Source organism: Acinonyx jubatus, chromosome D1, assembly GCF_027475565.1.
Source record: "Acinonyx jubatus isolate Ajub_Pintada_27869175 chromosome D1, VMU_Ajub_asm_v1.0, whole genome shotgun sequence".
Taxonomy (NCBI): domain Eukaryota; kingdom Metazoa; phylum Chordata; class Mammalia; order Carnivora; family Felidae; genus Acinonyx; species Acinonyx jubatus.
In genome coordinates this window covers 3770975-3795728 of record NC_069390.1, presented here as the reverse complement: position 1 = coordinate 3795728, position 24754 = coordinate 3770975, and the positions used below count along the sequence as shown (strand labels likewise).

Sequence of the window (24754 nt, the reverse complement as noted above, 5' to 3'; positions counted from 1 at the left end):
CAGGGGTGCTGGGCGTTGGGCGTGCAACCCCAATTTGCGCACCTGGAAAAAAAATTGTCCTTCCCTTTCCCCTCCTGGGAAGTGTCTGGAGCCCCAGAACTCGGAGGTTCCCCATAATAAAGACCCCGGCCATCCCTCCACCCACCCCCAAGGCCAAAGCGAAGGCTGGGAACGCTTTGGGGCATCCCAAGAGCACAAAGAAGCAGGCACGAGGATGTGGGGTCCTCCCCCAACACGGTCTCCGGGAAAGCGCGGGGTTGGGGAGCGAGTGACAAGTCCTCCAAGGCGAATGAGGGGGCGTCCAGCCCTTCCCGGGCGGGGCGGGAGCACGCGGGAGTCCACAAGGGTATCAGTGCGGGTCCTCGCCCGGGAAGGTCCGGCGCGGATGAGCCACCCCTCTTGCTGCCGCGGCGCCCCCGCGAGTCTCCGCAGCGGCGCTCCGCGCCCTGGTCAGGGGCGGGGTCTGCTCCACCTCGGGTAGGCCTTGGCCCTGCCCGGCCCCGGGACACGCGGACACGTCTTGGCCTCCTAGGTCATTACCCCCGCCCCCCAACCGATTTCTTTACCTCGGTTGGAGGTGGTTATCTGCTCGGTCTGGGCTCCCACTCCGCGACACTTGGCTAGAGACCGGCCAGGGGCCTGAGCCAAGAGTCCAGGGAATTCCTAGCGAACTTTGGGGTTTCATACAATAGCTCAGGACACCAGGCGATGCGTTTTGAGGGACGAAGTTCAAGGCGTTGGATTCTTCTTTCACCCCTAAGACTGCACCTTCTTCCTAGGGAAACCGGGGGCGTTGTGAGCCACCACCCCCACACCTGTTGGGGTGTGCCCTTTAACTCCGGGCACATCGTGCCCACAGCCCTCAGAGCTGGGAGCGGAGTGCCCCGTCCCCGCATCCCGCCAGGCGGACGACCGGGACTCGGGTAGGGGGTTAGTCCGTGTGTGGCTGGAATTAACTCTCAGGGGCGGAAACGCACATGGGCGGCTTGGGACGGTGGGAGGTGCGGCTGCCCCCGTTCCCAACGTGGGACCGTTCCCAGGTGGGCGCCGGAGCCGGAGTTCGTCCCGGCACGCCCCGCAGCTTTGGAGCGCCCGGGTGGGCACCGCAGAGCCCAGGCGGAGCTACTGCGGCAGGCACGTGGACCTCCGGGCGCGCCCGAGGCGAGCAGGGTGGGGGAAGGGGAGCCCCCGCGCCGGGGGACCCCGTGGCCAGCATTCGGAAGCGTTTTCCAGAGCGACTTAAGGGCTTAACAATGGAAAACTCGCGGAGCTGGAGCCAGGTCCTTTCAAGTTGCCGCCAGGTATGCGGCTGCAGGTGACCCCACCTGGGTGCGCCAGCTCGGGTCCTGTGTGGGGTGGGCGGCTGCGGGAGGTCGAGGCCGGGGGAAGAGCTCCACTGGGCCTCGTACCCCCCTCCCCAAAGCCCCACCGCGGGCCGGCGCGCAGCCGCAGTGCGTCCAGGGGTCGGCGCCGCGGCGGGCCGGTTCCTGAATGAACGCGCTCCCTTCCCCCGCCTGAATGAAGGTTCCCACAGCCAGGGACGGTGGCAAACGCGCCGGCCGCGGAATTCGCCCTCTCGGGGCCGAAGATCCACCGCGGCCGCCGTCTCCCCTGGGGGTGGTGAGCGAGGGGGCCAGGAAAGCGGGAAGGTGATTTCGGTTACTTTGGGATTTTCTTTCCAACCAACGTAGTGCCTTCCCGATTGGGCCGCTGGCCCTTTGTCTCCAAATAGTCACCGAGAAATAAACGCAGAGCACTTTAAATGAGCCCAGGACTCGCAGTTCCTGCTTCGTGGTGGGGTTTTTTAAAGGCAGTGCAAAATTAAACTGCAACAGAAAAGTTGTTTTTTTTTTTTTAAGTTGCTTTTCTCTTTGGGACACACACACACACACACACATTAAAATAAAAACGCGCCCTCGGCTCTCCTAGAAGCGGCCGCCCTTAAGGGCCCGGAGCTGTCGGCCCCCTCTGCAGCCCCAGGGACGCGTTTCTGGGCTCCCCGGGGTGGGGGCTGGGCCGCTGGCGTTCCCCGCCAGGCCCCAAATTCCTGCGCCTCCCCCGCGGGTTCCTGGACGGCTCTTCACGCTCGCCGGCCGGGCTTGCACTTTTGCGCCCGTCCCTGAGCGGGGAAATCAACGAAGTTCCTAGTCGAGATCTGCCCAGTCCGCCTAGTAACAGCGCCGCGCCCCCATTGGCTCATGCTAATTCCAGTTTCCTCTGTCTTTCTCCCGGGTTAGGGGGAAGCTCCCTCCCGGACCCGGAGCCCGTTTAGCCGTAGTGGGCGAGCCTCTTTATGACCCGCTGCCCCTCGCCGTCGCCCGCCGCCCTGGGCCGGACCGGACCGAGGCGCTCGCGGGGCTCGGTCCCCTCGCCCCCCGGGGCAGAAGCGGCCCGGTGAGAGCGCGCAGCCCCATAAATCATCGGGGCAGCCGCCCGGTCGGGATTTTATGAATGAAAAAGCAGTCGGGCCGCCCTCGTGCGCGGGCTGCTGCTGCGAGGCACCGGCGTGCCCGGGGCGAAGGCGAGCGTGGGTGCCCGGGGTGGGGGGACACGGCGGTGGGCGCTCCCCGCCCGGGCCACCCACCGCTTATGAGGCGTGAGCCGGGGGTAATTAACCTCCTGGACCCGGAATATTCGTAACCCTAATACCCGGCGGGGGAGGGGGAGCGGGAAGAATCAGCCCTGGAAGTGGGGGTGGGGGGTGTCCTGTCTTGCTGCGTATGCCCTTGGCGAAGGGGAGGGGGCTTTTTCATCCGTATTTTTTGAGCCTTTACTGCTAAGAGGATACGACGGTTTGATGACACTCCACTATGTCCAGAGGGAAGTAAATGAAGTTTTCTTAAGTGGGGGCAGGTAGTGTAAAAACTTTTTTTAAAAGTTAAGACAGGGCAAAATGTCCTTTTATTTAAAAAAAAAAAAAAAGCAACCGAAGAAGACTAAATCTTAAAAACTTTTTTAAGACCACTTTTCTGTGTTCTTTTGTATATCTCTTAGTTTAGCGGTAACATTGGGTTCCCTCTGGTATAACCACAAATACGTATAGATTTTGTTTAAAACCAGATCAGTACACCCATTTCTTTAACTTGGAATTGTTCTAATTTTTGCCAGCCCCTGCCATCCCCCCACAGGCTCACGAATGCAGCCCGGGGCTGATTGTAAAAGGTGCAGAGGTGTCCACACCCCCCAGCAAAACCGATTAGGAAGCTTCTGGTGGTCTTGTCACAGAGACGCGACTAATATTTCCAGCGATTTAATTTATTTTTAATTAAAAAATGAGGCAGGACAGAGACAACTTGTTTTCATAGCCTTCCATCCAGGGTGTTTTTCTAGCTGTTAAATTGCCGGGACGGGGGTGGGGGGCTGGGGAGATTGGGGATCCCTAAAAGGATGTACTGGTCAAGGTAGGGAGCCAACTCGCAGATCCCCCAGGCGAGGAGGACAGGATGAAGGAAATGCTGGCCACCATCTTGGGCTGCTGCTGGAATTTTCGGGCATTTATTTTATTTATTTTATTTTTTGAGCGAGCTCATGCTAGGCTGAAATCCCTTTAGGGTTTAGGGATACCCCTTCGGGCATTTGCAACGACCCCCCCTCGCGCGGGGAATGAAGCCTCCACCAGGGTCGCGGACTCAGCTCCGCGTCCCTGAATGCTAAATAGTTCCTGAAATTTACACGTGTTAATGAAAATGAAAGAAGATGCAGACGCTGAGATTCCTTGGCCGCCTGTCCGTCCGTGGGTGCCCTCGTGGCGTTTTCGGAAATGCGCCCATTCTCCCGGCTCGTGTATAGGGTGTCGCCGGGCCCCAGAGTCCCCCCCCCCCCAAGCGCTCTCCCCTGGCTGCGTGTGGCCCACCCCCCCCCCCGTTGTCCCCCCTGCAAAGCCACCTCCACCCACTCCCCAAATCCCAGGGGACCCACCGGGGAGGGCAGACACCCTTGCACCCCTCTTCCCCGGCGGGGAGAAAGGCAGCCTCGGGCGATTTGCATTTCTATGAAAACCAGGCTTCGGGGGCAACTCCGCCGCGGGGCAGGCGCGGCGCCTCCGGGATGGCTTTTGGGCTCTGCCCCTCTCCGCTCCCCGGCGCTCGGAGCCCGCGCCCCCTCCCCCTGCGCCCGCCCCCCCTCCCCCCCGCCCGCTCCCATTCTCTGCCCGGCTTTGATCTCTGCTTAACAACAGTAACGTCACACGGACTACAGGGGAGTTTTGTTGGAAGTTGCAAAGTCCTGGAGCCTCCAGAGGGCTGTCGGCGCAGTAGCAGCGAGCAGCAGCGTCCGCGCGCTCCGGCGAGGGGCAGACGAGCTCGAGGGAGCGCGGGACAGCGGGAGCTAAAGCCGAGCGCGGACCGACCCGGGACCCACCGCCGTCCCCAGGCCGCCCAGCAGAGCCCCAGCCATGGCACACCAACTCTTATGCTGCGAGGTGGAGACCATCCGCCGGGCGTACCCCGATGCCAACCTCCTCAACGACCGGGTGCTGCGGGCCATGCTCAAGGCGGAGGAGACCTGCGCGCCCTCGGTGTCCTACTTCAAGTGTGTGCAGAAGGAGATCCTGCCGTCCATGCGGAAGATCGTGGCCACCTGGATGCTGGAGGTGCGGGGCTTCGGGCCGCTTTCTTAGGACCTTTCCTGCAACTTGTTGCCCAAACCCACATTTCTTTGCCGCTCGTCTCCCTCCCTTCTCTCCCACCTCAACTTTGAAGTTTGCCGGGGTGTTGCTAGGAACCGCATTTTCACAATATATAGATATTGTGGGTATTTTTTGAACGGGGAGGAGGTGGGGGTGGGGTCGATTGAGATTCCCTATCCTGGCGGGGGGTGGGGGTGGAGCGGTCGGGGAGGGGTCCCCTTCGGGGAAAGCCAATGCCAGGGGCACCCCAGTTGGCTCGAGGGTGCGGGCCGGCGGCCTGGGCGCCCTTTGTGGCCCCTGCCTGCGCCCGAGCCCCCTCGCCTCCTCTCTGCCTGCACGGCCGCGAGCCGCCTGCTCCAGGGGGAGGGGGCATAGATTTGATTTTTAAATTAATATCCACGGACACGTATGCAAGGGCCGCTCGTGCCAGTATTATGCGCCATCTTTGTTCTTTTATTGCAAAGCAAAAGTGTTTATTAATAATTGGGGGCAGGGTGGGGGCGGGGAGCGGCCGGCGAGGCGCTGGGGCCGCCGCGAGGGGCCGCGCGGCCGCCGGGAACCGGAGGGAGGGGCGCGGGCAGCTCGGGGGGGACCCCGCTCGGGAAGAGGGGCCCCTTTGTTCAAGCTGCGAGTCCCGGGGCGCCCCGCACGGCCAGCCTGGGCCGGAGAGCACGCCGAGCTGCAAGGTCGCGTGGCCCCCCAAGACGCTGGGGATTGACCCCGGTCTGCAGGGGTCTCGGCTTGGGGGACCTGCCTGGAGCAAGCCGGCGGCCCGGGGCACATTTTCAGGTCTCCGGTGGGCGCCCGGGGGACCCGCAGATATTTTAAAATAATTTTTGAAAGTGCGGCGTGGTGCCCTTGCGAGAGGGAAACGGCGCCCGCGCCCAGGGGGAAGGGGGGGCCACCGAGTTTGAATTCCTGGGGCTCTCCCCGGAGTCTGCAACGAGCTCTAGACCCCCGGCCTGGGTAAAGGGCCGCCCGAGGGTCATTTTCAGGGGTTTTTTATGTACTCAGTTATTTTTTTAATATTTTTAAATATTTTTTGAAAAGATGACGTCTGGGGAAATGCGGCGCGGCGGCCTGGGACGCCACCTTTGTGTCTCGCAGGCGCTGTGAGCGCGGCGCCCGGCCCCGCGGCCCGCCCCGCGGCCCCGCACCCCATTTGGAGCGAGCCCCGGCCCGGCGGTCCCCGGAGCACCCACGCGGGCCGGGGTCCCCGGGGCCGGCCGCCCGCGCGCGGCGCACGCCGCCAGCCGTGCCCACACCCGCCCCCACCGTGCCAGCCTCGCTGGGACTTTCCCTTTCAGTTTCGGGGAGGGTGGGCACTGGGGACACGCCGGGGAGGGGGCGCGGCAGCCGCCGCTTCTGCCCCCCCCCCCCCGTCCCGACCCGCCGCGCGCTCGGGACGACCCGTAGCCCCAGCGCGAGCCCGGGGGGGACGGGGGGGGGGGGGTGACCGCGGGGTCTCCGCGGAGGGGGCCCGGCGGCGGCGGTCACGGCCCCCGTGCCCCGGCAGGTCTGTGAGGAGCAGAAGTGCGAGGAAGAGGTCTTCCCGCTGGCCATGAACTACCTGGACCGCTTCCTGTCGCTGGAGCCCGTGAAAAAGAGCCGCCTGCAGCTGCTGGGGGCCACCTGCATGTTCGTGGCCTCCAAGATGAAGGAGACCATTCCCCTGACGGCCGAGAAGCTGTGCATCTACACTGACAACTCCATCCGGCCCGACGAGCTGCTGGTAACCTGGGACCCCCCACCGCCCACCGACGCCCCAGGACCCCCAGGACCCCGGGGGTGGGGGAGGTGCAGAGGGCAGGAGGCCCCGCGGGCCGCCGACACTCCCTATGCCCCATGGGCGGGCGGCCGCTCGGTGGGGCCCCCCTCGAGGAGCGGGCGAGACCCCCGCCGCCCCCCAGCTGTGGCGCCCCACCGCTCGCGGTCGCTCCGACTCCCACACTCCCACTCGTCTGCGCCCCTAGCGCGGCCGAAAAGTGGGCGGCGCGCGCCCTCTAGCGGCGACGACGCTGGCGGCCCGCGCTGGCTACCAGGTCTTGCGTTCCAGGTGGGGGTCATTTTTGGGCCCGACCTGGGAACAGTGGGCCTTTTTGTCCACGTCACTTTCTCTTTGGGGACCTCTTTGGGGATGGCCTGCTCTCCCCCACCTCCTGGGCCCCCAGCATCCCTTATCCCTTCTCTCCTGGGCCGTGCCCCACGGAGGGGAGGGGCAGGGGCTGCCCCTGCACCTCTCTTTACCCTGGGTCACCCCACCTTCACAGCAAATGGAGCTGGTCCTGGTGAACAAGCTCAAGTGGAACCTGGCCGCGATGACCCCGCACGATTTCATCGAGCACTTCCTCTCCAAAATGCCCGTGGCCGAGGAGAACAAACAGATCATCCGGAAGCACGCGCAGACCTTCGTCGCCCTCTGTGCCACAGGTAGGGCAGCTGGGTCCTGCTGGTCCCGGTCTCCCGGGGTGCCTCTCACAGGGGCTCCTCTTCCTTCCTCGGGCTGTGCGCTGGGGCTAGATGGGCTGGGGGGGGGTGCCCTCCTGGGGTCGGGCAGCGGAGACTGGCCACGGCCACCACGCAGCGCCTCGGGGATGGGTGTGGGTGGGTGGCCAGGCCGCGGCCACTCCATGCTGAGAGAGGTTGACCTCGGCTGCCCAGCCTGCCTCCCCACTCCCGTCCTCCCGCCCCCCCAACACACACACACACACACACACACACACACACACACACACACACACACCAGTCCTTCCCCATGTCCTCAAGGGGCCCCCTTCTGGCCTCTCCCGGGCTGGGCCACCTGCCAGGGGCGCCTACAGGGGTGGGGAGTGCCGGCCGCGGTGCCTGCACCACGTGCTCTGGACGGCCAGCAGCAGCCCTCGTGCGGGGGCGGCCAGCAGCACAGCTTGGCCGCCAGAGGCCCCGCCAGGGGTGCCTCGGGCCGGCTGGGCTCAGCTGAGCCCTGGGAGGGGCTTCAGATCGGCCCAGGCTTGGGCCGCCACGGTTGGCAGCAGGGGGCCAGTCTTCTCCCCCACAGGCAGGGCTCTGGATGGTCCCTGGAGGCCCCTGCCCGACACTGCCCTGGCCCGGGCCCCGGGACAGCCAGCCTTTCAGAAGTCAGGGCAGGCAGACGCGCGCCCGGTGTTGCCTTGTCTCCCCCGGGCCCTGACCCTGACGCCGACCCCTTTCTTTCTCCCTCTGATCACGTGGACTGGGCCCAGCAGACCTGGAGAACCCTGCCTGGGGACCCACGTCCTCATCCCAGCCAGCTCCACACTGGGCCACCTCCGCCCCGGGTCAGGCCTCAGACATCGTGTGGGGCTCCCCCAGTCTGTGGGCCACGCAACATCAAAGGGGGGAGGTTGGCCTCTTTCACTCCCTGCCCGGGAGCGGTAGAGCCCCTGTTCCGACATCTCCCGGCACCCTCCCGCTGTCCGGGTGCTCTGGTGGCTGGGATTTCCGGGTCAGGCGAGAGTCTGCCGGCTTCTCCACCCTGCTCGTCCTCCTGCACAAGGCACGAACCCCTCCTCTGAGCCTTTCCAAGCAAGGGGAGTGGGGGGGCACACCATGGGCCCTGACGGATCTGCGGGGTGGTGGCTCCAGCCCTCTGGCAGGGGTAGGGAGCCTCCCGCGGGCCGTCCCCTCGGCCTCCGGGGGCCAGCCCCTCAAGCAGGCAGGGAGGCGTTCTCTGGCTGGGGTGCCTCAGAAGACAGAGGCCTCCGGAGACTTCCAGGCAGCCTTTTAAGGAGCTGAAAGTGGTTCAGAGAAATGGCAAAGTTTCCTGGAGATCATGCAAGGAACAGTTCTTGTACACCCTCCCCCCCCAGGATGGCTGGGGCAGCCTGGAGTTTCCCCTCTCCCAGAACCCCGCGGAAGTGGGGTGTGGAGCCCTCGTGGGGTCCTGGCAGTGAGGCGAGCGAGCCTGGTGTGGAGGCTGTAAACGCGCTTTGGTGCTGGCTGTCCAGCTGCCGCGGGCCGCCGTGCGTAAGCACGCGGGGCCTCTGAGACCGTGCCCAGCAAGCACCACCACCCCCCGCCCCCAACCTGGGGCCTGCAGGGTGCAATCCCAGGCCCCGGCGCCTGGGGTCCACCCGGAGGGAAGGTGCAGCGATGGCTGGCTGGCTGCGACAGCTTTTCACATGCATTACCTCCAGGGCGGGCCCCCCGCCCCCCACCGCGGGAGACAGGTGGCCGGGGGAGGAGAGGGTCACCTGCCCATCCATGTCCCTCCTTGGAAAGATTCTCGGTCCAAATCCTCACCTGCACGGTTGCAACATAGCCGAGGCGCAGCCGGGCCCTTGGTCACGAGGGGACCACTCTCTCTGGAGTAACGCGATGGCAGCTCAGAAACAGAAACAGACTGGCGTGAGGGGGAAGTGTAAGCAAAGGCCCCCAAAGATGTTTTTGTCTGCCACGGGGCCAGGGTCCCGCTGAACGGTGTCGTGAGGTTGCGGGGGCGGGGGGGGGGGTCTCTGCTCTCCGTGCTGTGTGTGCCTGCAAACTGGGCCTCCCGCGTATCTGCGGATGTGCACGTATCCCGATCCGCACCACGGTGGGTTTTCTGTTAACATATATGCCTGCGTGTGCACTGGAGCCTTCCGGGGAATCGCAGTGGGCTGGGTAAAGAAACTACAGGTGCTGCTGGAAGCGGACAGAAAAATCGAGTCTAACGGATGGGTCTGAGCAAGGGTCAGCAAACCCGCACAGCCCCGGCGGCTGCTCTGGCAGTGGCCCCAGGCTCTTTGCACTGGGCGCCGAGTCAAAGTGTTGGACGATATAGTCAGGTTGTTCCTTACCTACATACGTGCGCGCACACACACACACACATATACCTTATCTACACACATAAGCCCCACACCGCAAATGCACACATACGCTTCAGTGGGGACGTGGGCTTCGGGAGCGAGCCCTCCCCCCGTTACACCATCCATCTTGGACGGGAGTCTCGAGCTCCAACCAAATTGTTGCTGGGACTGCAGCAACTTTTTTTTAGTGTTTATTTTTGAGAGCATGCATGTGAGCAGGGGAGGAGGAGACAGCGGGGGGGACAGGGGATCCCAAGCAGGCTCCGCGCTGACAGCAGAAAGCCCGATGCAGGGCTCAAACTTGGGAACTGGGAGATCACGACCTGAGCCGAAGTCGATGCTTAACCGACTGATCCACCCAGGTGCTCCTACAGCCCTGAGGTGCCTCAATGACAAGCTTTTCATTCATGGCTCTCCGCTCACAGACTGGGTGGAAATGCGCCCATTTATTTAATATATTTTTTTCTTTAAAACTTTTTTTTAACATTTATTTGTTTTTGAGAGACAGAGAGAGACAGCATGAGCAGGGGAGGGGCAGAGAGAGAGGGAGACGCAGAATCTGAAGCAGGCTTCAGGCTTCAAGCTGTTGGCACAGAGCCTGACGGGCTCACAAATTCACAAACTCACAAATTGCAAGATCATGACCGAGGCCAAAGTCGGACGCTTAACCGACTGAGCCATCCAGGCGCCCTGGAAATGCTCCCATTTAAAGAGGGAAAGAGGGGGGCGGGCCTTGTTAGGTATTTCTTTTTCAAGTTTCCACGGTGCCGGGCAGCGGGCTCTGTTCCCCCTCCAGGGTGGCTCCTTTCTTCCCCAGCCTGCTTTGCTGGCAACGGTACAGCCTGATGTCTCCTCCCAGGACGAAGCCTCAGCTAGGCTGCTGGGGACACGCACCCTGGCCCACGAGGTCCCCTCCTTTCATGCTCAGCTCACCCAGCCCGGTCCTGTGCCCCATGCGTGTAAGATAAGGCAAAGGGGCTGAGCCCCCGATCGAGATTCGGAACTCGGTGGCCTCCCCCACCAAGAATTCCTGGCTCTGTGTCACAGAACGGCAGCCCACGGGGCATCACGTGGCTGCTTAAACATCCTGCTTTCCCACCTTTCCGTAACAAGTGTGGCGAGTGCTGGCCTCACCCTCGGAGCAAAGGCAGGGGTTCCGCCCTCGCTGAGCTGTGCCTGGGGCAGAGGGGACGGCATGCTGGCGACTGGCGGGTGGAGTAATGAGGTAACGCCCACGTCCCAGGAGGGGGATAAACAGAGGATAAGCATCCAAGGCCACCACTGCAGGACCACTGACCACTGCCCCCTGCACATGCCCAGAGGGCTGCCCTGGGGAAGGTGAGACAGGTGCACCCCTCCGAGAGTACAGGCTGGGTCCCTGGAGGCCTGGCGGGCCGTCTCCAGTCCCTGTGGCCCCGCAGCATGCCTTCTCCCTTGTAGGTTTGTCACCTTTTGGAATGTGAATAAGCAACACGTTCCCAGGGCTCCAGTATAGCGACGCCCCTCCCCGCAGGCCTTTGCGGTTTGTTCTCTGCCGGTGTCCCAGCTCCAGCTGGGTGCAATGCAGGCCCGGCTTGTGCTCTCCCGGCCTCCGCACCCTGATGCAGGGCTGGGGGGACCCCCCCCTCCCCGCCGCCGCGCGCTCACAGCCCCTCGCCTCTCTCCCCTTCTTCTGCAGACGTGAAGTTCATTTCCAACCCGCCTTCCATGGTGGCAGCGGGGAGCGTGCTGGCCGCGGTGCAAGGCCTGCCCCTGGGGAGCTCCAACAGCGTCCTGTCCTGTCCGCGCCTCACCCGGTTCCTCTCCAAAGTGATCAAGTGTGACGCGGTAAGCGATCGGTTGTGCCGCTCCTGTGCCTGCTCAGCAACCGGGTCCTAGAAACTTCTAGGACCCGGGGGTCCAAAGCCAGTTCCTTGATGGGAAATGCCATGGTTCATGCCGAGGCCCCCAAACGTGATGGGGGAGGGCGGGGGGTGCCCTGTGTTCAGAAGCAAGGGACCTGGTCATACAGAGCCCTGGCCCCAGGCTGACCGGGTGCCGGCCTCACCCCACCCTCCCGGGGCTCCTTTGGAAGGAGAAGCATCTCGCAGTACTTGCTGGCAGGCCAGGAGGGTCCTCAGGTTTCCCAGGAGCAGGCAGGAGCCATAAACCCCTCCCGGTGAGCCGTCCAGGGAGCGGGGCCACAAGGCAGGCCCGTCAATGATCCGTGCCCTAATGGCATGTGGAGCTGTGGCCCCGTCCAGCTTTGTCTGCGCAACAATGCAGATGGCTCATAAATGGAGGCTTTAAAAGGGCTCCTGTGAGGTCTCCAGATGCAACAAAGGCCCGTGGAGACAACCTTGTGTTTTACGGCCCTTTCTGAGTGCCTGCTGCTATTACAGCCCGAGCCGGAGTCCGTGGTGTCCTTCCTGCTTACAAATGCCATTGTTTTATTCCCGATTCCGTTTTTGTCTTAAAAGAAAGAGTGAAAATAACAATTACAAGGGTTTGTGGCCTTTACCAGATTAGACCAGCGAGGATGACAGGTCAGCCCTCGGCCCTGCTGGGCGTGCCTTATGGGAGCCAGTGACCGCCCTGACCCCGGTCCGGGTCTGGCTCGGACGCGGGCTGCCTTCTGGTGGCCCACCCTCGAGTGCCTGGAGGCTCCGTCGTGGGCCCTAGCGGCTGCCACCTCCCCGCATGGTTCGGGGAAGAAAAGCCGGGCTGCGGGGCAGAAGCTTGCCCGTCCGCTGCTCAGCACTGCCGGCTGCCTGGAGGAGGCGGCATACTTGCTCATCTCCCTGTTGGGAGCAGGCGGCTCCCAGAGGCAGTGGGGGGTTGGGGGGGCTCCCTCAGTCTCAGTGCTTCCTGGGCCCCCCCAGAGGGATGGGGTGTCCTGGAAAGATGACCCCTGCCTCTCCCCTTCAGAGAGAGACCCCACAGACAGTGCTGGGCACAGACAGTTGTAGGAAATCGCTGCACGACCCCTTATTTGCATAGAGATCGTGTCAGTTAGATCTGAAACAAGATCTCAGCTGAGGACGGGGGAGAAATCGGTTGAGGCTGCAATTCGCTAGTCTGGTCACCCGGCGACAAACGTCCGGAAAACACTGGGTGGCGGGTGGGGCCCTGCGTATTCCTGGGGCATGAGCCGCGTCTGCCCTTGCTCCGAGCTGGCTCCCGGCTGCCAGAGGCGGCTCTTCTGGGCCGAGGCTGCTGGCTGCGAGGAGGAAACAAGTCCCTCCCTGCACCCTCTGCCCTGGGTCCAACACCAGGCCTTTCGAGCCTCAGTTTCCTCATCTGTAAGACTGAATTTTTGCACCTACACCGCTTTCCTCACCAGCCACGACAAATACTGAACCGGTGGTGTAGGAGAGCCCTCCGCGCGGAAGTGTATGGCTCTGTAAACGTGGCAGGTCCCCCAGGGTTCACTCGGAAGCTTTGCTGGCCTGGATCCCCTTCTCTGGGGCACTGGACACCCGTTTCGCAGCACCCTCCCCAGGTGGGCCCGCGGTTCACCTGTTCCTCTGGGGAAAGGCTCGGATCTGTCTTCCGGGCTAGACCAGAGACTACCTGGTTCTGGAAAAGAAGCCCCAGTGTGGCATCCCAGGGTTGGGACAAAGCCTGACACCTGCACTTTTGAGCTGCGGGGAGACTGGCCACCATGAGACCACGAGAAGCCCTGGACTCCCCAAGATCACTTCTTGGGCATCGAGAACTCGGGGTGATTGCTGGCAGAGGAGGGCCGCGGGATTGCGGGGGTACATGCTGGGCCAGGCCAGCGTGTCTCCCAGGGTGCAGGCCAAGCGGGTGAGGACAGAGGGGGATAGAGGGTCCGAGTCCCCCCGGGGCCACCCAACGCTCATTCTCAGTCATGCACGGCCTAACGCTTTTGACAGCCATTCATCTCGGAAGGCTGGGTTCACCGGGGGCTGACACGGCAGAGGTTAAGTCCCAAAAGCAGGGCTCAGAGGGCCTCTCTGTCCTGGGTCAAATAGCGCTGAGTTCGGGCTGGTGGGAACAGGGAGCCAGGATGAGAGCCTGGCAGAGGGATTCCAGCGGGGGGCCAGGGTCCTGGGGTGGAGAGGGGGGGCTTGGGACAGGCCAGGGAGGCACCAGGTGGGCACGGGAGACAGCCGGCAGCCCTGTGGCCTCCGGGGCCTTCGGACCCGAGTGGGGGCTCCTCAGGCCGGGGCAGCCGGGGGCCAAGCAGAGCCCATGCCCGTGGGTCCTGGGGTTCGGGCAGTGGCCCCACCCGACTGCGGGGAGGCAGTCCAGGTCTTGGCGTTTGCAGGAGGGCCTTGACTACAGGCCCCCTTCTGAGCACCCCGTCTCCCTGTCTCCCGTCTGGCCAGGACTGTCTCCGGGCGTGCCAGGAGCAAATCGAGGCCCTGCTGGAGTCCAGCCTGCGCCAGGCCCAGCAGCAGAGCCTAGACCCCAAGGCGGCGGAGGAGGAGGAGGAGGAGGAGGAGGCCGACCTGGCCTGCACACCCACCGACGTTCGAGACGTGAACATTTGAGGGCGCGCGTGCGTGGCGCGGGAGGGGCCGGCCCCGGGTGCTCCCTGGACAGGACCGCTCCTCGCCAGGACCGGTCACAACCAGAAGGGAAAGCTTCCTTCTCCTTTACTGTCGGTTTTTTTCCTTTGCTCTTTCTCCCTTCCGTCTCTGACATAAGCAAAAGAAAAAAAAAGTATCCGAGAAGCTGTCTTAAAAAAAAAAAAAAAAAGAAAAGAAAAAAAAAAGGAGAGAAAAAAAAATAGTATTTGCATAACCCTGAGCTGGGGGGAGGGGGTGGGGGGAGGCTGTGCTACAAAAATAGAGAACCTTATACCCCATAATCAACTAGGTCGTATGCGAACGTGTTTGTGTCTCTGTGTCGTAAGGATAGGCATTAACACAAGGAACAAGTCTGCAGGGGAGGATTAGATTTGATTCTTTCTGTGTTTAAAACAAAACGACGGCAAAAAAAAAAAAAAAAAAAAAGCATGAAAACACGGTAAAAACGAAAGAAAAGCCAAGAAACCATTTCTGAAGCGGAAGAGGGTCGTAGGTAGCAAACGTGTTCGTGTGCTGTTCTGAAGGAGCACAGCTTTAAGGCGGTTCTAGGCGTCCCACAGCTCGCTTGCTTGGGCATGTAGTCACTTTATGAGTAAGTCACTTGTGCGCGTTCATTTTATTCCGTAGGTAGGCGCGTAACCTCCTCACCGGTCAGTGGCTGGCGTAGCCTCGGTTAGCGTAGCGTAGAGCTCAGCACGGCCGCGTGCTGACCCTCCCTCCGCCTGTGGCCCGACCCGGGGCGGGTGGCCGGGCACCGGCCGGCGTGGCGGCCACAGAAATCCAGCTCCGACTCCTGGCCTGCGCTACTGTAAAAGAGAACCCGCCACCGCGACGTAATATATTCTATTTTTATAATCTTCATATTTTTGTAGTGGCCTGTTTAGGAGATGCCGGTTTCTCACCCCACAGACCCACAGCCTGCTCACATCCAGGTGAAATCCACGGCTCCTTTCCCCACCCCCCCTTCTCAATATTCTAGAACCATTTCTCCTCTTTAATGTTCTAGAACTCTTTTTCCTGTTTGACGTTCTAGAACCATTTTTCCTTCTCGATATTCTAGAACCATTCCATTTCAAAGCACTTTCAACGAATCTCTCTGTTTATGTTGTGTGTGGAGGGGGGGGCAGTTTCTTAATGGAATGGTTTGGGAATATTCACGTACTTGGGTGCAGACGGGATTGCGAGGCAAGTGCATGTCGCTGTGGAGTTAGCGAGAGGGGGTGTTCTCGAAGGCGAGCTTCCAGTCAAGAAGTGCATTCTTACGTTGCCAGGATGATGCGTTTCTTTCTCTGTAGGGTAGTGTAAGTTTAGGAATCTTTTGGTGCCAACTGGTGTTTGAGAGTAGGGGCCTTTAAAGGTTTACCTCGAGAAGGTGTAGTTTAAGGGTTAGGGAGGTTTTGAAACACTAAAATATATAATTTATAGTTAAGGCTAAAAAGAATATTTATTGCAGAGGATGTTCGTAAGGCCAGTATGATTTATAAAGTAATGTAATCTCCCCTTGATTTAAACACACACACACACACACACACACCTTTCTGCCTTTGGTGTTATGGGTTTCACACAGTGTATAACCGTTAGGTCCTTTTTTATAGGAGAGAGAACAAAAGTCCTGAGAAAAAAAAACACAGCACGGATTGTGCCGTTTGGTTCCCAGGGCGGGAACCCGATCCGAGAGGCATCAGTTAGGTGGAAAATTAGGGTACTCGAAACCAGTTCAGCCCCCCCCCCACATTCTTGTCCCCTTGTCCCCTCCTTTTAAGAAAGGTTAGCAACCCGTAGACAATTTGCACATCTTGGCTGTGTACCTTTTTTGTAACGACTGCATAGGGAGTGTCGGGAGGTAGCGAGAGCACAGGGCTGGTGCTTGGCGAGGGCGCGAGGTGCGTGTGCGCGGAGGGCTGAGGGCGGGACCACGCGACGGGCAGGCTGCCGCTCTGCTTCCTGATTCGCTGCTACCGATGACTTCCCAGCACCCGGTTTGGAAACAGATTCACGTTGCTTTTCTGTGTCTCTTTCACATTGTTTTGCTGCTATTGGAGGATCAGTTTGTTTTGTTTTGTTTTACGATGTCATATACTGCCATGTTCTAGTTTTAATTTTCTCATAGAAAAATGTATTAAGGATGCCTTTTTTTTTTTGTAGATTTTTTTTTTTTATGTGATCAATTTTGACTTAATGTGATTACTGCTCTATTCCAAAAAGGTTCCTGTTTCACGATACCTCATGCTTCTCTTAGCCATGTGTAGACCAGGCGGTCAGGCCCCGTCTGGCCCGCGGCCTCCTGCTTCGGCGAACAGACACGCGGACGGGATCCCCAAACGGGCCCGGCGGGATGGGCTCCGGGCCGCGTTCGTGCGCGCAGCCCGGCATCCCCGAGGCCCGGGTCACATCCGCCTCCTCCTCCCTGCGCCTGTGATGCTGGGCTGTCCTCCTGACCTGGGACGTACCACCACTGTGGTTTTTACAGCCGTGTCGTTCTTTGCGTGTAGCTATGAAAGTTGCATTATTATAATTATTGTGACGAGTGTGTCCTAACGTGCCGCGTGGTGCTGTGCTGCGGGGCTCCGTCATTCTGGACGCTCAGAGCGGCTTTGGGACCGGGTTACAGCTCCGGCCGTGTGGCATCTGTCATTCTGTACCCGCGTTTTCTGTGTGTTGCTCTCTTCAGTACAGCGTGATGCTAATGTCAAAGGACTCCAAGCCTCAGTGAGGCCAGCTAACAGTGCCGTGTTCCCGTGTCGCCTGGCACGCTGCTCGACTCCAAGGATTTGCACCATCTGCGGCCCCTGCCCCAGCGGGGTCAGCCTGTGTGCTCCCAGGCCATTGGCAGGCCCCGAACCCGCCCCACCCCGCCCCGCCCCGCCCCGCCCCTGCAGGAGCACTGCCTCCACTTACCTCAACCCTTCTGGCTGCGGCATCTCTGTGTCTGAACCAAACGGGGCCCTTGAGGGACGGTCTGTCCTGGTGGGGGGGGTGTGAACGTCGTGTGTGCTCAAAGGCCGTGGCCGGTCCGGGGAGCACAGCGGAGTCTGTCCTGTGACCAGCAAGTCTGTGAGGGTCTCTTGGCGGGTGGGCAGCTGTGGTCTGTGTGTATTTTGGTTGCACCCTGCGGCGTTTCCCAGCACAGACATGTAACCGGCACGTTGCCAGCAGAAAACAAAAGACAAACGTGAAAAGTCTAGAAATAAAATTGGTAAAACCCCGGTGCCGTGTCTGTCTGTTTCCTGGGGTGGGCAGGGAGCCAGGGCCGGGGGGGGGGGGGCCCGGTGCTGACGAACAGGTGCCCAAGCGGCCAGTTCCTGGACTGGGCGCGGGGGTTCGCACCTTGGAGCCGTCCACATCTGGGGCCAGGTCCTCCTCTGTCGTAGGGGTGGGGGCCGCCCTGTGCACGGTGCGGTATTTAGCCGTGTCCCTGGCCTCTTCCCAACAGATGGCGGGACAGTCCCCAGGTGTCACAGCCAGAACCCAACATTGCCAGAGGTCCCCCGGTGACCCAGAGGGAGTAAGTGATGCTCTCGGCTGGGAGGAAGGAAGTCCAGCCGGGGGCATGCGGTGGGAGGGGCCGCTGGGACCCCAGGGTGGAGCCCTGGAGAGCGGCTGGTCAGTGTCTTTGCAGGCGGCTCGGGACTGGTTCCCGGCCCACGCTCCGCCAGCCCCCTCCCAGGCTATGTGCAGATAGGAAAATAAACAAGCCGGCATTCACTAACCCTCCTCTGGCGCAAACCGGTGTTTGCTTTTGGTGAATCACGGCCCTGAGGCGCCCCCAGCTCAGGGAGAAGAGCACAGCACGCGTGTTTGGGCCGCAGGCCTGTGGCCTTTCACACGGACCTAGTGACCTGGGAGGCCCAGCGGACACCTGTGACGTCCGCCTCGGCTTCGGACGCACGTGGCGGCCTCGTTTCCAGCCCAGGTGGAGGCAGGGAGCGGACTGGGGAGGCGTCAGCGGGCCTTGGGCCCCCGCCATGGGGCCCGGGTCTCTTCTCAGAGTCTGGGGTCCCCAACGTGTCACCCACCCCGGGGCGGTCAGGTGCGTGACTGCTCAGGAGGGAAGCTGGTTCACGTGCCAAGGATAGCGCTCCTTATCAGATCAGTTCACCGTGGCCTTTATGAGGCTCCTGCTGTATACCAGCCCCGCCCCTGAGGGTGCCCCTCACCCCAGCAGGGAGCCTCCAGACCCGCTAGTTGGTGCTCCAGGCACTGGAGCAGCCGGGAGCAGGCGGGGGGTGGCGGGACCAGGGTGACTGCGCTCCCCACGGCGGCCCCAGGCCTGACGGCGGACATACAGCCCATGCCACACGCACTCCGGGAGGGGGTCAGAGCCGGGGCGGCGCCCTGCAAGTGTCCGGATGTGCCCCATCATAGGCGCCCAGCCCCGGGGACCAGCCAGGTGTGTCCCGAGGAGCGGTTTCGGGGGGCAGGGGTAACAACCTCACGGCATCACGTTCCAGCGGAAATCCAGCAAGTGGGGGAGGGGAGCCCAAGCCCCTGTGCAGGGCAGGGGCAGCAGGTGGAGGGGTCTGCCACCTCCCCGACCCTGCCTCTGGTCTCTGAAGACCCCGAGAAAGGACTCTGTAGGCCTTCCCTGCCAAAGTGCCCGTGGCTCCTCGGGGAGGAGGGAGGGGGGACAGTGAGGGCCTGTCCCCTGCCTGTATCCCAGGTAGAAGCTGGCCTTCGCGGGGCCTCTGAGACGAAGGCTCCGTGCTGCCCCCTCTCCCCAGCCGGAAAGACCCTCCTCGCTGGGCCCACTGCCTCCTGACCACCTGGGCCCACACCTTCGGGGGCTTCTAGCTCCTTCCAGCTTGGTCCAAGGGCCCGAGACCCGAGCCACCTCTCCTCCTTCACCCCTGTCTACCCTCTTTCCCCCTCTCCCCACCTGACCCATCTCACTCCCGCCCACCCCTCCCACCCCACACTGCCTCTCCCCTCACCCCACCTCTCCCTCCTCACCTCACCTCTCCCAGACTCACGCCCCACTCCCCCCAAGTCTCCCTCCCGACCTACGTTCCCCCAGCCTCAGAAGCTCCAACCCGAGTCTCCACCCCCGGGGACTACAGACACACCAGACTATCTCCTGCCTCCAGCTCTGCGCCTGAAGTGCCCTCCCCTCCGCTCCCCTTCAAGGCCCCCCTGCAGGCACAGCCACCCCTGCCCCCGGCAGGTGGCTCTGGAAGGTCCAGGAGTCACGACACCTGAGTGTTCCCCACTCCGGGCTAGGAGTCCTTGAGGACGGACACCTCGCTGTCCCTTCTCTGCCGCCCTATTCCCAGCCTGGCAGACGGGGGTGCTCAGAAGCGGAAGTGGGAACAGGACAGAAGGGGCAACAGGCCGGGCCCGCGGGCCGACCCCAGCTTGTGTCGTGCGCTGCAGAGGGACGGCTCTGGCTGAACCCGGGCGCCATGGGCAAACCCCTGTGTCACGAGGAGCGGCCCCAGGGGCCCCGGGGGGCAAGCAGCCGGCTGTGTCTGCAGAGGTGGGCACTGCCGGGCCCCCGGGAACTACGGCCGCACCTCGGGCTCCCGGGACCCACCCGAGCCCGTGGTGCCGGGGGCCTCCTGGAAGCCTCGCTGCCCCCGCGCCTTGGCTCTGTGTTTGGCGGGGGGACGACGGTCACACCGCAGGCCGCTCGCGGCGTGGGCTCCCACACGTGTCCGGGTAGCTGGCTGCGTGAAGCACACGCCCCACGGGCTGGACAGGCCTCTGCGGCACACAGGGCTCTGTCATCCCAGGAATGCCTTTGATCAGGAGTTTATGCAGAGGGGGACTCGGACCCAGGGCCTCTAATCCGTTCCCACAGTCCCCTGGCCCACCGGCCCCCCGGCCCCGAGCCACACTGCGGCCCGGCAGACAATAGCTGTCGGACGGTGGGCGGGCAGCTCCGGGCCGAGGGCCTTGAGGCCCACATCCGGGGGCATTGTCACCACCACTCCCAGGGGCCCCCAAGGAGGTTGGGGGGGGGAGAAATATGAAGCCCTCCTAAAGGGGCTTCGGTGGGCCTCGAGCCTCTCAAAGAAGGCCGCGTCCGTTAATCCTTTTAATTTTCAGCTGTAGGCAGCGCAGACGGGCCAACGTCTCAGTCTTCTTAAGAGCCAATGGGCCAACCAGGGGGATCACTGCGCGCCTCAGACCCCGGCCCTCCGAGGGGTTCCTTCTCCGTCCAGCACGGGAGGGTAACGGCTCAGACGCCCCAAGCGCGAGCTGCAGACCAGGCACTGGGCCCGCCTTACAGCCTCCCCAGGTCTTGAAACCACTGGTGAGTGGGCCCTGCGTTCCCACAGCTACAAGCTTCTCCATCTTGGGGGCCAAGCGTGGGCAGAGTCCACACAAAGGGCCAGAGCCAGTGGCTGCGGCTCCGCCGGCCACACGTCCTCCGTCCCTCTCGACTACGCCCCTGGGCAGAAGCGGGCGCGGACGACGATAAATGATGAGCGTGGCCGCGTGCCAGCGGGGCCTCGTGGGCCCCGACGGGCAGTGGGCTGCACAGGGGCCGAGGGTGGCGATTTTCAGCCTCCTGTTGTAGATGAGGAGACCAGGGCCCGGAGAGGGGAAGTGACGGGGCCTGGATCACACAGCCAGGAACTGACCAAGTCAGGCCCAGGGGCCAGATCGTGTGTCCGAAGCCCGCACTCCTGTCCGTTGGCTTGGCCACCTTGCAGAGAAGGGCACAGTCTTCAAAAGCGGGCCTGAAGAAAACGCACGAAGCTTCGCGTGACGGCCAGCGCGTGCGCTTGAAGCTCAGCTCCGCCAGGAGGCCCAGCGGCCGAGGTCAGGTCCACCCACGTGCCAGGCTTCTGTCCGTGGTCCCGAGTCAGGGCGGTGTCCTGGCCGGTGAGCCAGGCTGCCCTCCTCCAGGCAGCGGACGTGCAAGGTGACCCACGGTGGTTTGGAGGGCACGCTCACACACGCGCGCGCATGCGTGTCTGGGCGTAAAAGGCCTAGGGGCTGGATCTCAGTTCTGCAGCCTCTCCCTCTCTGAGCTTCAACTTTCTCACCTGGAAAATGGGAATAAGTGTGTCCAGGAGAACGGATGCTGGGCGGAGGGCGGGGTGGGGTCTGCACCCTGCTCGGCATCTGAGGCCTGGCCCAGCCCGGACCTGGAGCTCAGTAACCTCAGTTCGGTGCTTTCGGGAGGTGAGGGCTAGATGGCCCGAGTGTGTGAGGTACTTAGCACGGCGCCCGACACAGTCACTGCTCAGTAGAGGCCATCATCACCCCGTGCGTCACCCGGGTGTGCAAAGACACACCCCCAAACCCAACGGTGGCTCTCTGGGTAGCAGCAGCAAGGCCACACTTACTTCGTCTTTGGGCTCATAAAGGGGACAGTTCCCGTTCTTCGCGCCAGCCCCAACCCCCCCGCCCGGAGCCGGTCCTTCCGCTCTGTGGTGTGGGTGAGAATGACCCCATCCCCAGCTCCAGTACAGGCCCGGATGGGCTCAAACCCAACAACAGCACATCTGCCCGCCCCTGCCCAGGGGTGGTGGTGTTGAAAGGTGGCGGGCTCGAGGGTAAATGCGGAGTCTAACAGAGCCAATGACACAGGGAGAGAGGTTTCCTGGGGCTTCTGAAAAAGGGAGCCCTCCCCTGTCCTCCATGGGACCCTGGGCACTGGGGTGGCTCTCCCACCACCCTGTGGGAGCTGCTGTGGGCCTTGGGGTGGCATCTAAGCTTGAAGCAGGTCTTATGGGAAACCAGAAAGAAGGTACCAGCTCTCCGGACGAGCTGCTGGATCAAGCCTTTCCTGAAACCAGTGAGAGCCCTTGTGTTCCAGGAGACCATCGCTGTCCTTTACTGTTTAAGTCAGTCTGATATGGGCATCCTGTCATTTGGTTTTCAAGGATTCTTACCCACAGCAGTGTCCGTACGTTTTCTGCCTTTCCTGGATTTAATGTGTTGCCGATATAAATGCTGGGGCTGAGCTGTGGAGGCTGGAGGTCTGAAACCAAGGTGTGGGACGGCCCATGCTCTCTCCCTGCCTCCAGTGGCTGCTGGCACTCCTGGCCTTCTCCGGCTTACGGCTGCGACCTCGGCCCCGCCTGCGTGTCTGCCTCACACGGCATCTCCTCCCTGTGAGTCCCCCCTCCTCGTTGAGGCCGGTCACTTGGGCGCGACCCATCCCCCCTCGTGCCTTAATCGCACCTGCCGACACCCTACTTCCAAATCAGGCTGCGTCCACAGGTACCCGGGGCGAGCACTGCAGCATAGCTCTTTGTGGGGGACACAATTCAACCCACGACAGACGAGTCAGAGCTCGCGAACCGGGGGGGCAGGTTCAGCGAGCACCCCGCCATTCCGGGGGCACTCCCCCACTGCTACGGCACATGCTCGCCGAATCCTGGTGGGAAAGACGGAGCCAACCTGTCACTGAGCCTTGGGTTCAGCGAGCGCTCCCGGGTGCCTGCGCTCCCCGGCCCATCACTCTTGAGCGGCGCAAGCAAGGTCACGTTCGGGAATCACCCACGACAGAACCTCTGGAGCCGCCACCCAAGGCCCCGCTGATCTGCTACAGCGCCCGAAGAGACGCGGCCAAAGTGCGGTCTCCACAGGGGTCCCCAAGGGACAAACGAGCAAGCACCTTGATGCTGGTGGGGGTGGGGGGAGGTGGGGGGGGGGGAGGCTTTAATCAGGCACGAAGAAAAGAGTCAGAAGCCCCCGAAGTTAGGAGTGAACTTCCTATTTGGACAATGAATCTGCAACGCCCCAGCGGGGCCACTTAGTCAACTCAGACAAGCCACTGACCGTTTCGTGCCAGGGCCCTCAACTGTGGGACTCGACGCCGCGCCCACTCTTGTCTGGTCAACAGGACTTGCTTGGTGGCTTGAGTTTCCCGAGTCAGAGACCAGCTGCCCACTTCAATCATCCAGGACTGGGACTGATCTAGGAAGGAGGATGACCTCCAGGCGGATTTGTTTTTGGTCACCTCCATATTCCATTGCTGTTCACAAGTACAGCGGGAGACTCTCTGTGGCGCTGAGGTCCGATGAAAACTCACAAAAGCAGTGGGATGAAGGACACCTCCTCCAGGAAGCCTTCCCTGCCCACCTTCCCGTTCCCTCATACTGAACACCCCACCCCACTGACAGGCTCCCTGAGCGTCTCTGAATTCTTTCCTCACCCCTGGGGAGAGAAAAAGTGAGATGAATACGACATAAGTAAGAAGTGAAAAGTGGTGCTCTTTTAGGCAGCAGGCATTGCCCTAGGTCCCGATCACTCACATTCCAGAATTCGATGAAGCAGCTCCAGGTGAAACGCCTTCTTCTCTCCCAAGTCCTGAGTCAGCAGTCTTTCCCAGCAGCCATGCGGGTGGCTGCCATGGGCTGAATGGTGTCCCCAGAATTTCCGACGTTGATGCCCTGACCCCCAGCACCTCACAAAGGGTATCTGGAGATGGGTCTTCACAGAGGTGATTATGGTAACATGCTCACCTTAAGGCAAGGGTGGGCCCTGATCCCGTGTGACCGGGGTCCTTGTAAGAAGAGGGGATCAGGACACAGACACGCACAGAGGGACGGCCCCGTGAGGACACGGAGAGGACGGCCGTCCACACACAAGGAGAGAGGCCTCGGGAGGCCTGGTCCTGCCCACGCCTGGACCTCGGGCTCCAGCATCCAGGATGGGGGGGGACAGGACATGTCTATTGGCTGAGCCTCAGTCCACGGTGTCTGTCATGGTGGCCCCAGTGGGCTAATAGTGGCACAAAACACGCTGGGGGTTTCCAACAGGAAAGAGGGAGCAGGCCAAAGCCTTGGGGAAACAATGAACCCACCAGAAAGAAACAAAACCCAAGCCAGACAGCTCCCAAACTCAAGGCCAACACGGACAAAGGTTAACATCCGAGAGAACTAGGTGCCCAGGACAGGATCGGATGGGACAGGGGAACACAAGCAGGAAACCTTGCCTGTGAACGGAAACCCAACCCCAACAGCCTTGAACTCGGGGACATTCGTCAGCTCATGTAACGTCAGGTCCAGAAGCAATGCGGCTCAGGGGCTGGCCGGCAGCTGCTCGGTGCCACCAGGGCCAGGTCCTCGCCGGCTCCTGCCACACCACGCCCAGGTGTGCTTTCGTCCATAGCCAGGTGCAAGTCTCCTGCAGTGATTCCAGGGGTCGGTCACGTCCACGGGACAAACAGTTCCATGGGACAGCTTCCGAAACAGTATGTTCTCTCTGGAGTACTATAACCTTTCCCAGGAGCCACTCGCGTCTCATCGGCCGAGGGGAGCCATGCGCACGCCTGAACCAGTCGCTGCAGATGACCTCCCCCGGCACGGAGCGCAAGCGTCAAGGAGGCCTGGGTTTGTGCCATAATCAAGGAGTGTCCGAGGCAGCCAAGGGTTCCTAGACACCGGGTCCAGTTGTCTGCGAAGGAGCTGGGCGGGCACGGGGGCAGCCCGGGTCCAGAGCCTCTGAAGGAAACGGGGGAGGCAGCTCAGCCTCCCGTGCGGAGAGGGAAGAGGGAAAGGCCGCCTTTGGCCCACGCTAACACCCGCGGCGGGAGAGGCTGACACAGAGAGGGACACGGCGGGTCTGGGCAGGAGGGAACAGTAGTAAGTGCAGACAGGTGGCCGGGCCCAGGGTGGCGGAAGCTGACCCTTCGCCGAACATCACAGGGCACTACTCTCTCCCAAGAACCACATCTCTGTGTTTTAAGGGGGCGCGTGGACGGAAACACAACAGGAAGCTGTGCCCGGGCCGACTGCACGCCTGCCTGCTTTTGTACCTAAATCCCAAATACCAGAAAGTAGTTAAGTTGCTGGATGTCACATTACAAACAGTACCAGAAGGCC

At 61.9% G+C, this 24754-nt stretch overlaps 1 protein-coding gene across 1 annotated transcript; it reads left to right on the top strand.

Moving 5' to 3' along the window:
• Positions 1–4167: 4167 nt before the first annotated feature.
• CCND1 (cyclin D1) lies at positions 4168–17176 on the top strand. The gene is made up of 5 exons (XM_027045679.2): positions 4168–4591; positions 6144–6359; positions 6898–7057; positions 11111–11259; positions 13767–17176. Exons 1-5 carry the CDS (start codon positions 4394–4396, stop codon positions 13929–13931), a joined length of 888 nt encoding a protein of 295 aa, XP_026901480.1. The 5' UTR covers positions 4168–4393; the 3' UTR covers positions 13932–17176.
• The last annotated feature ends 7578 nt before the right edge of the window (positions 17177–24754 follow it).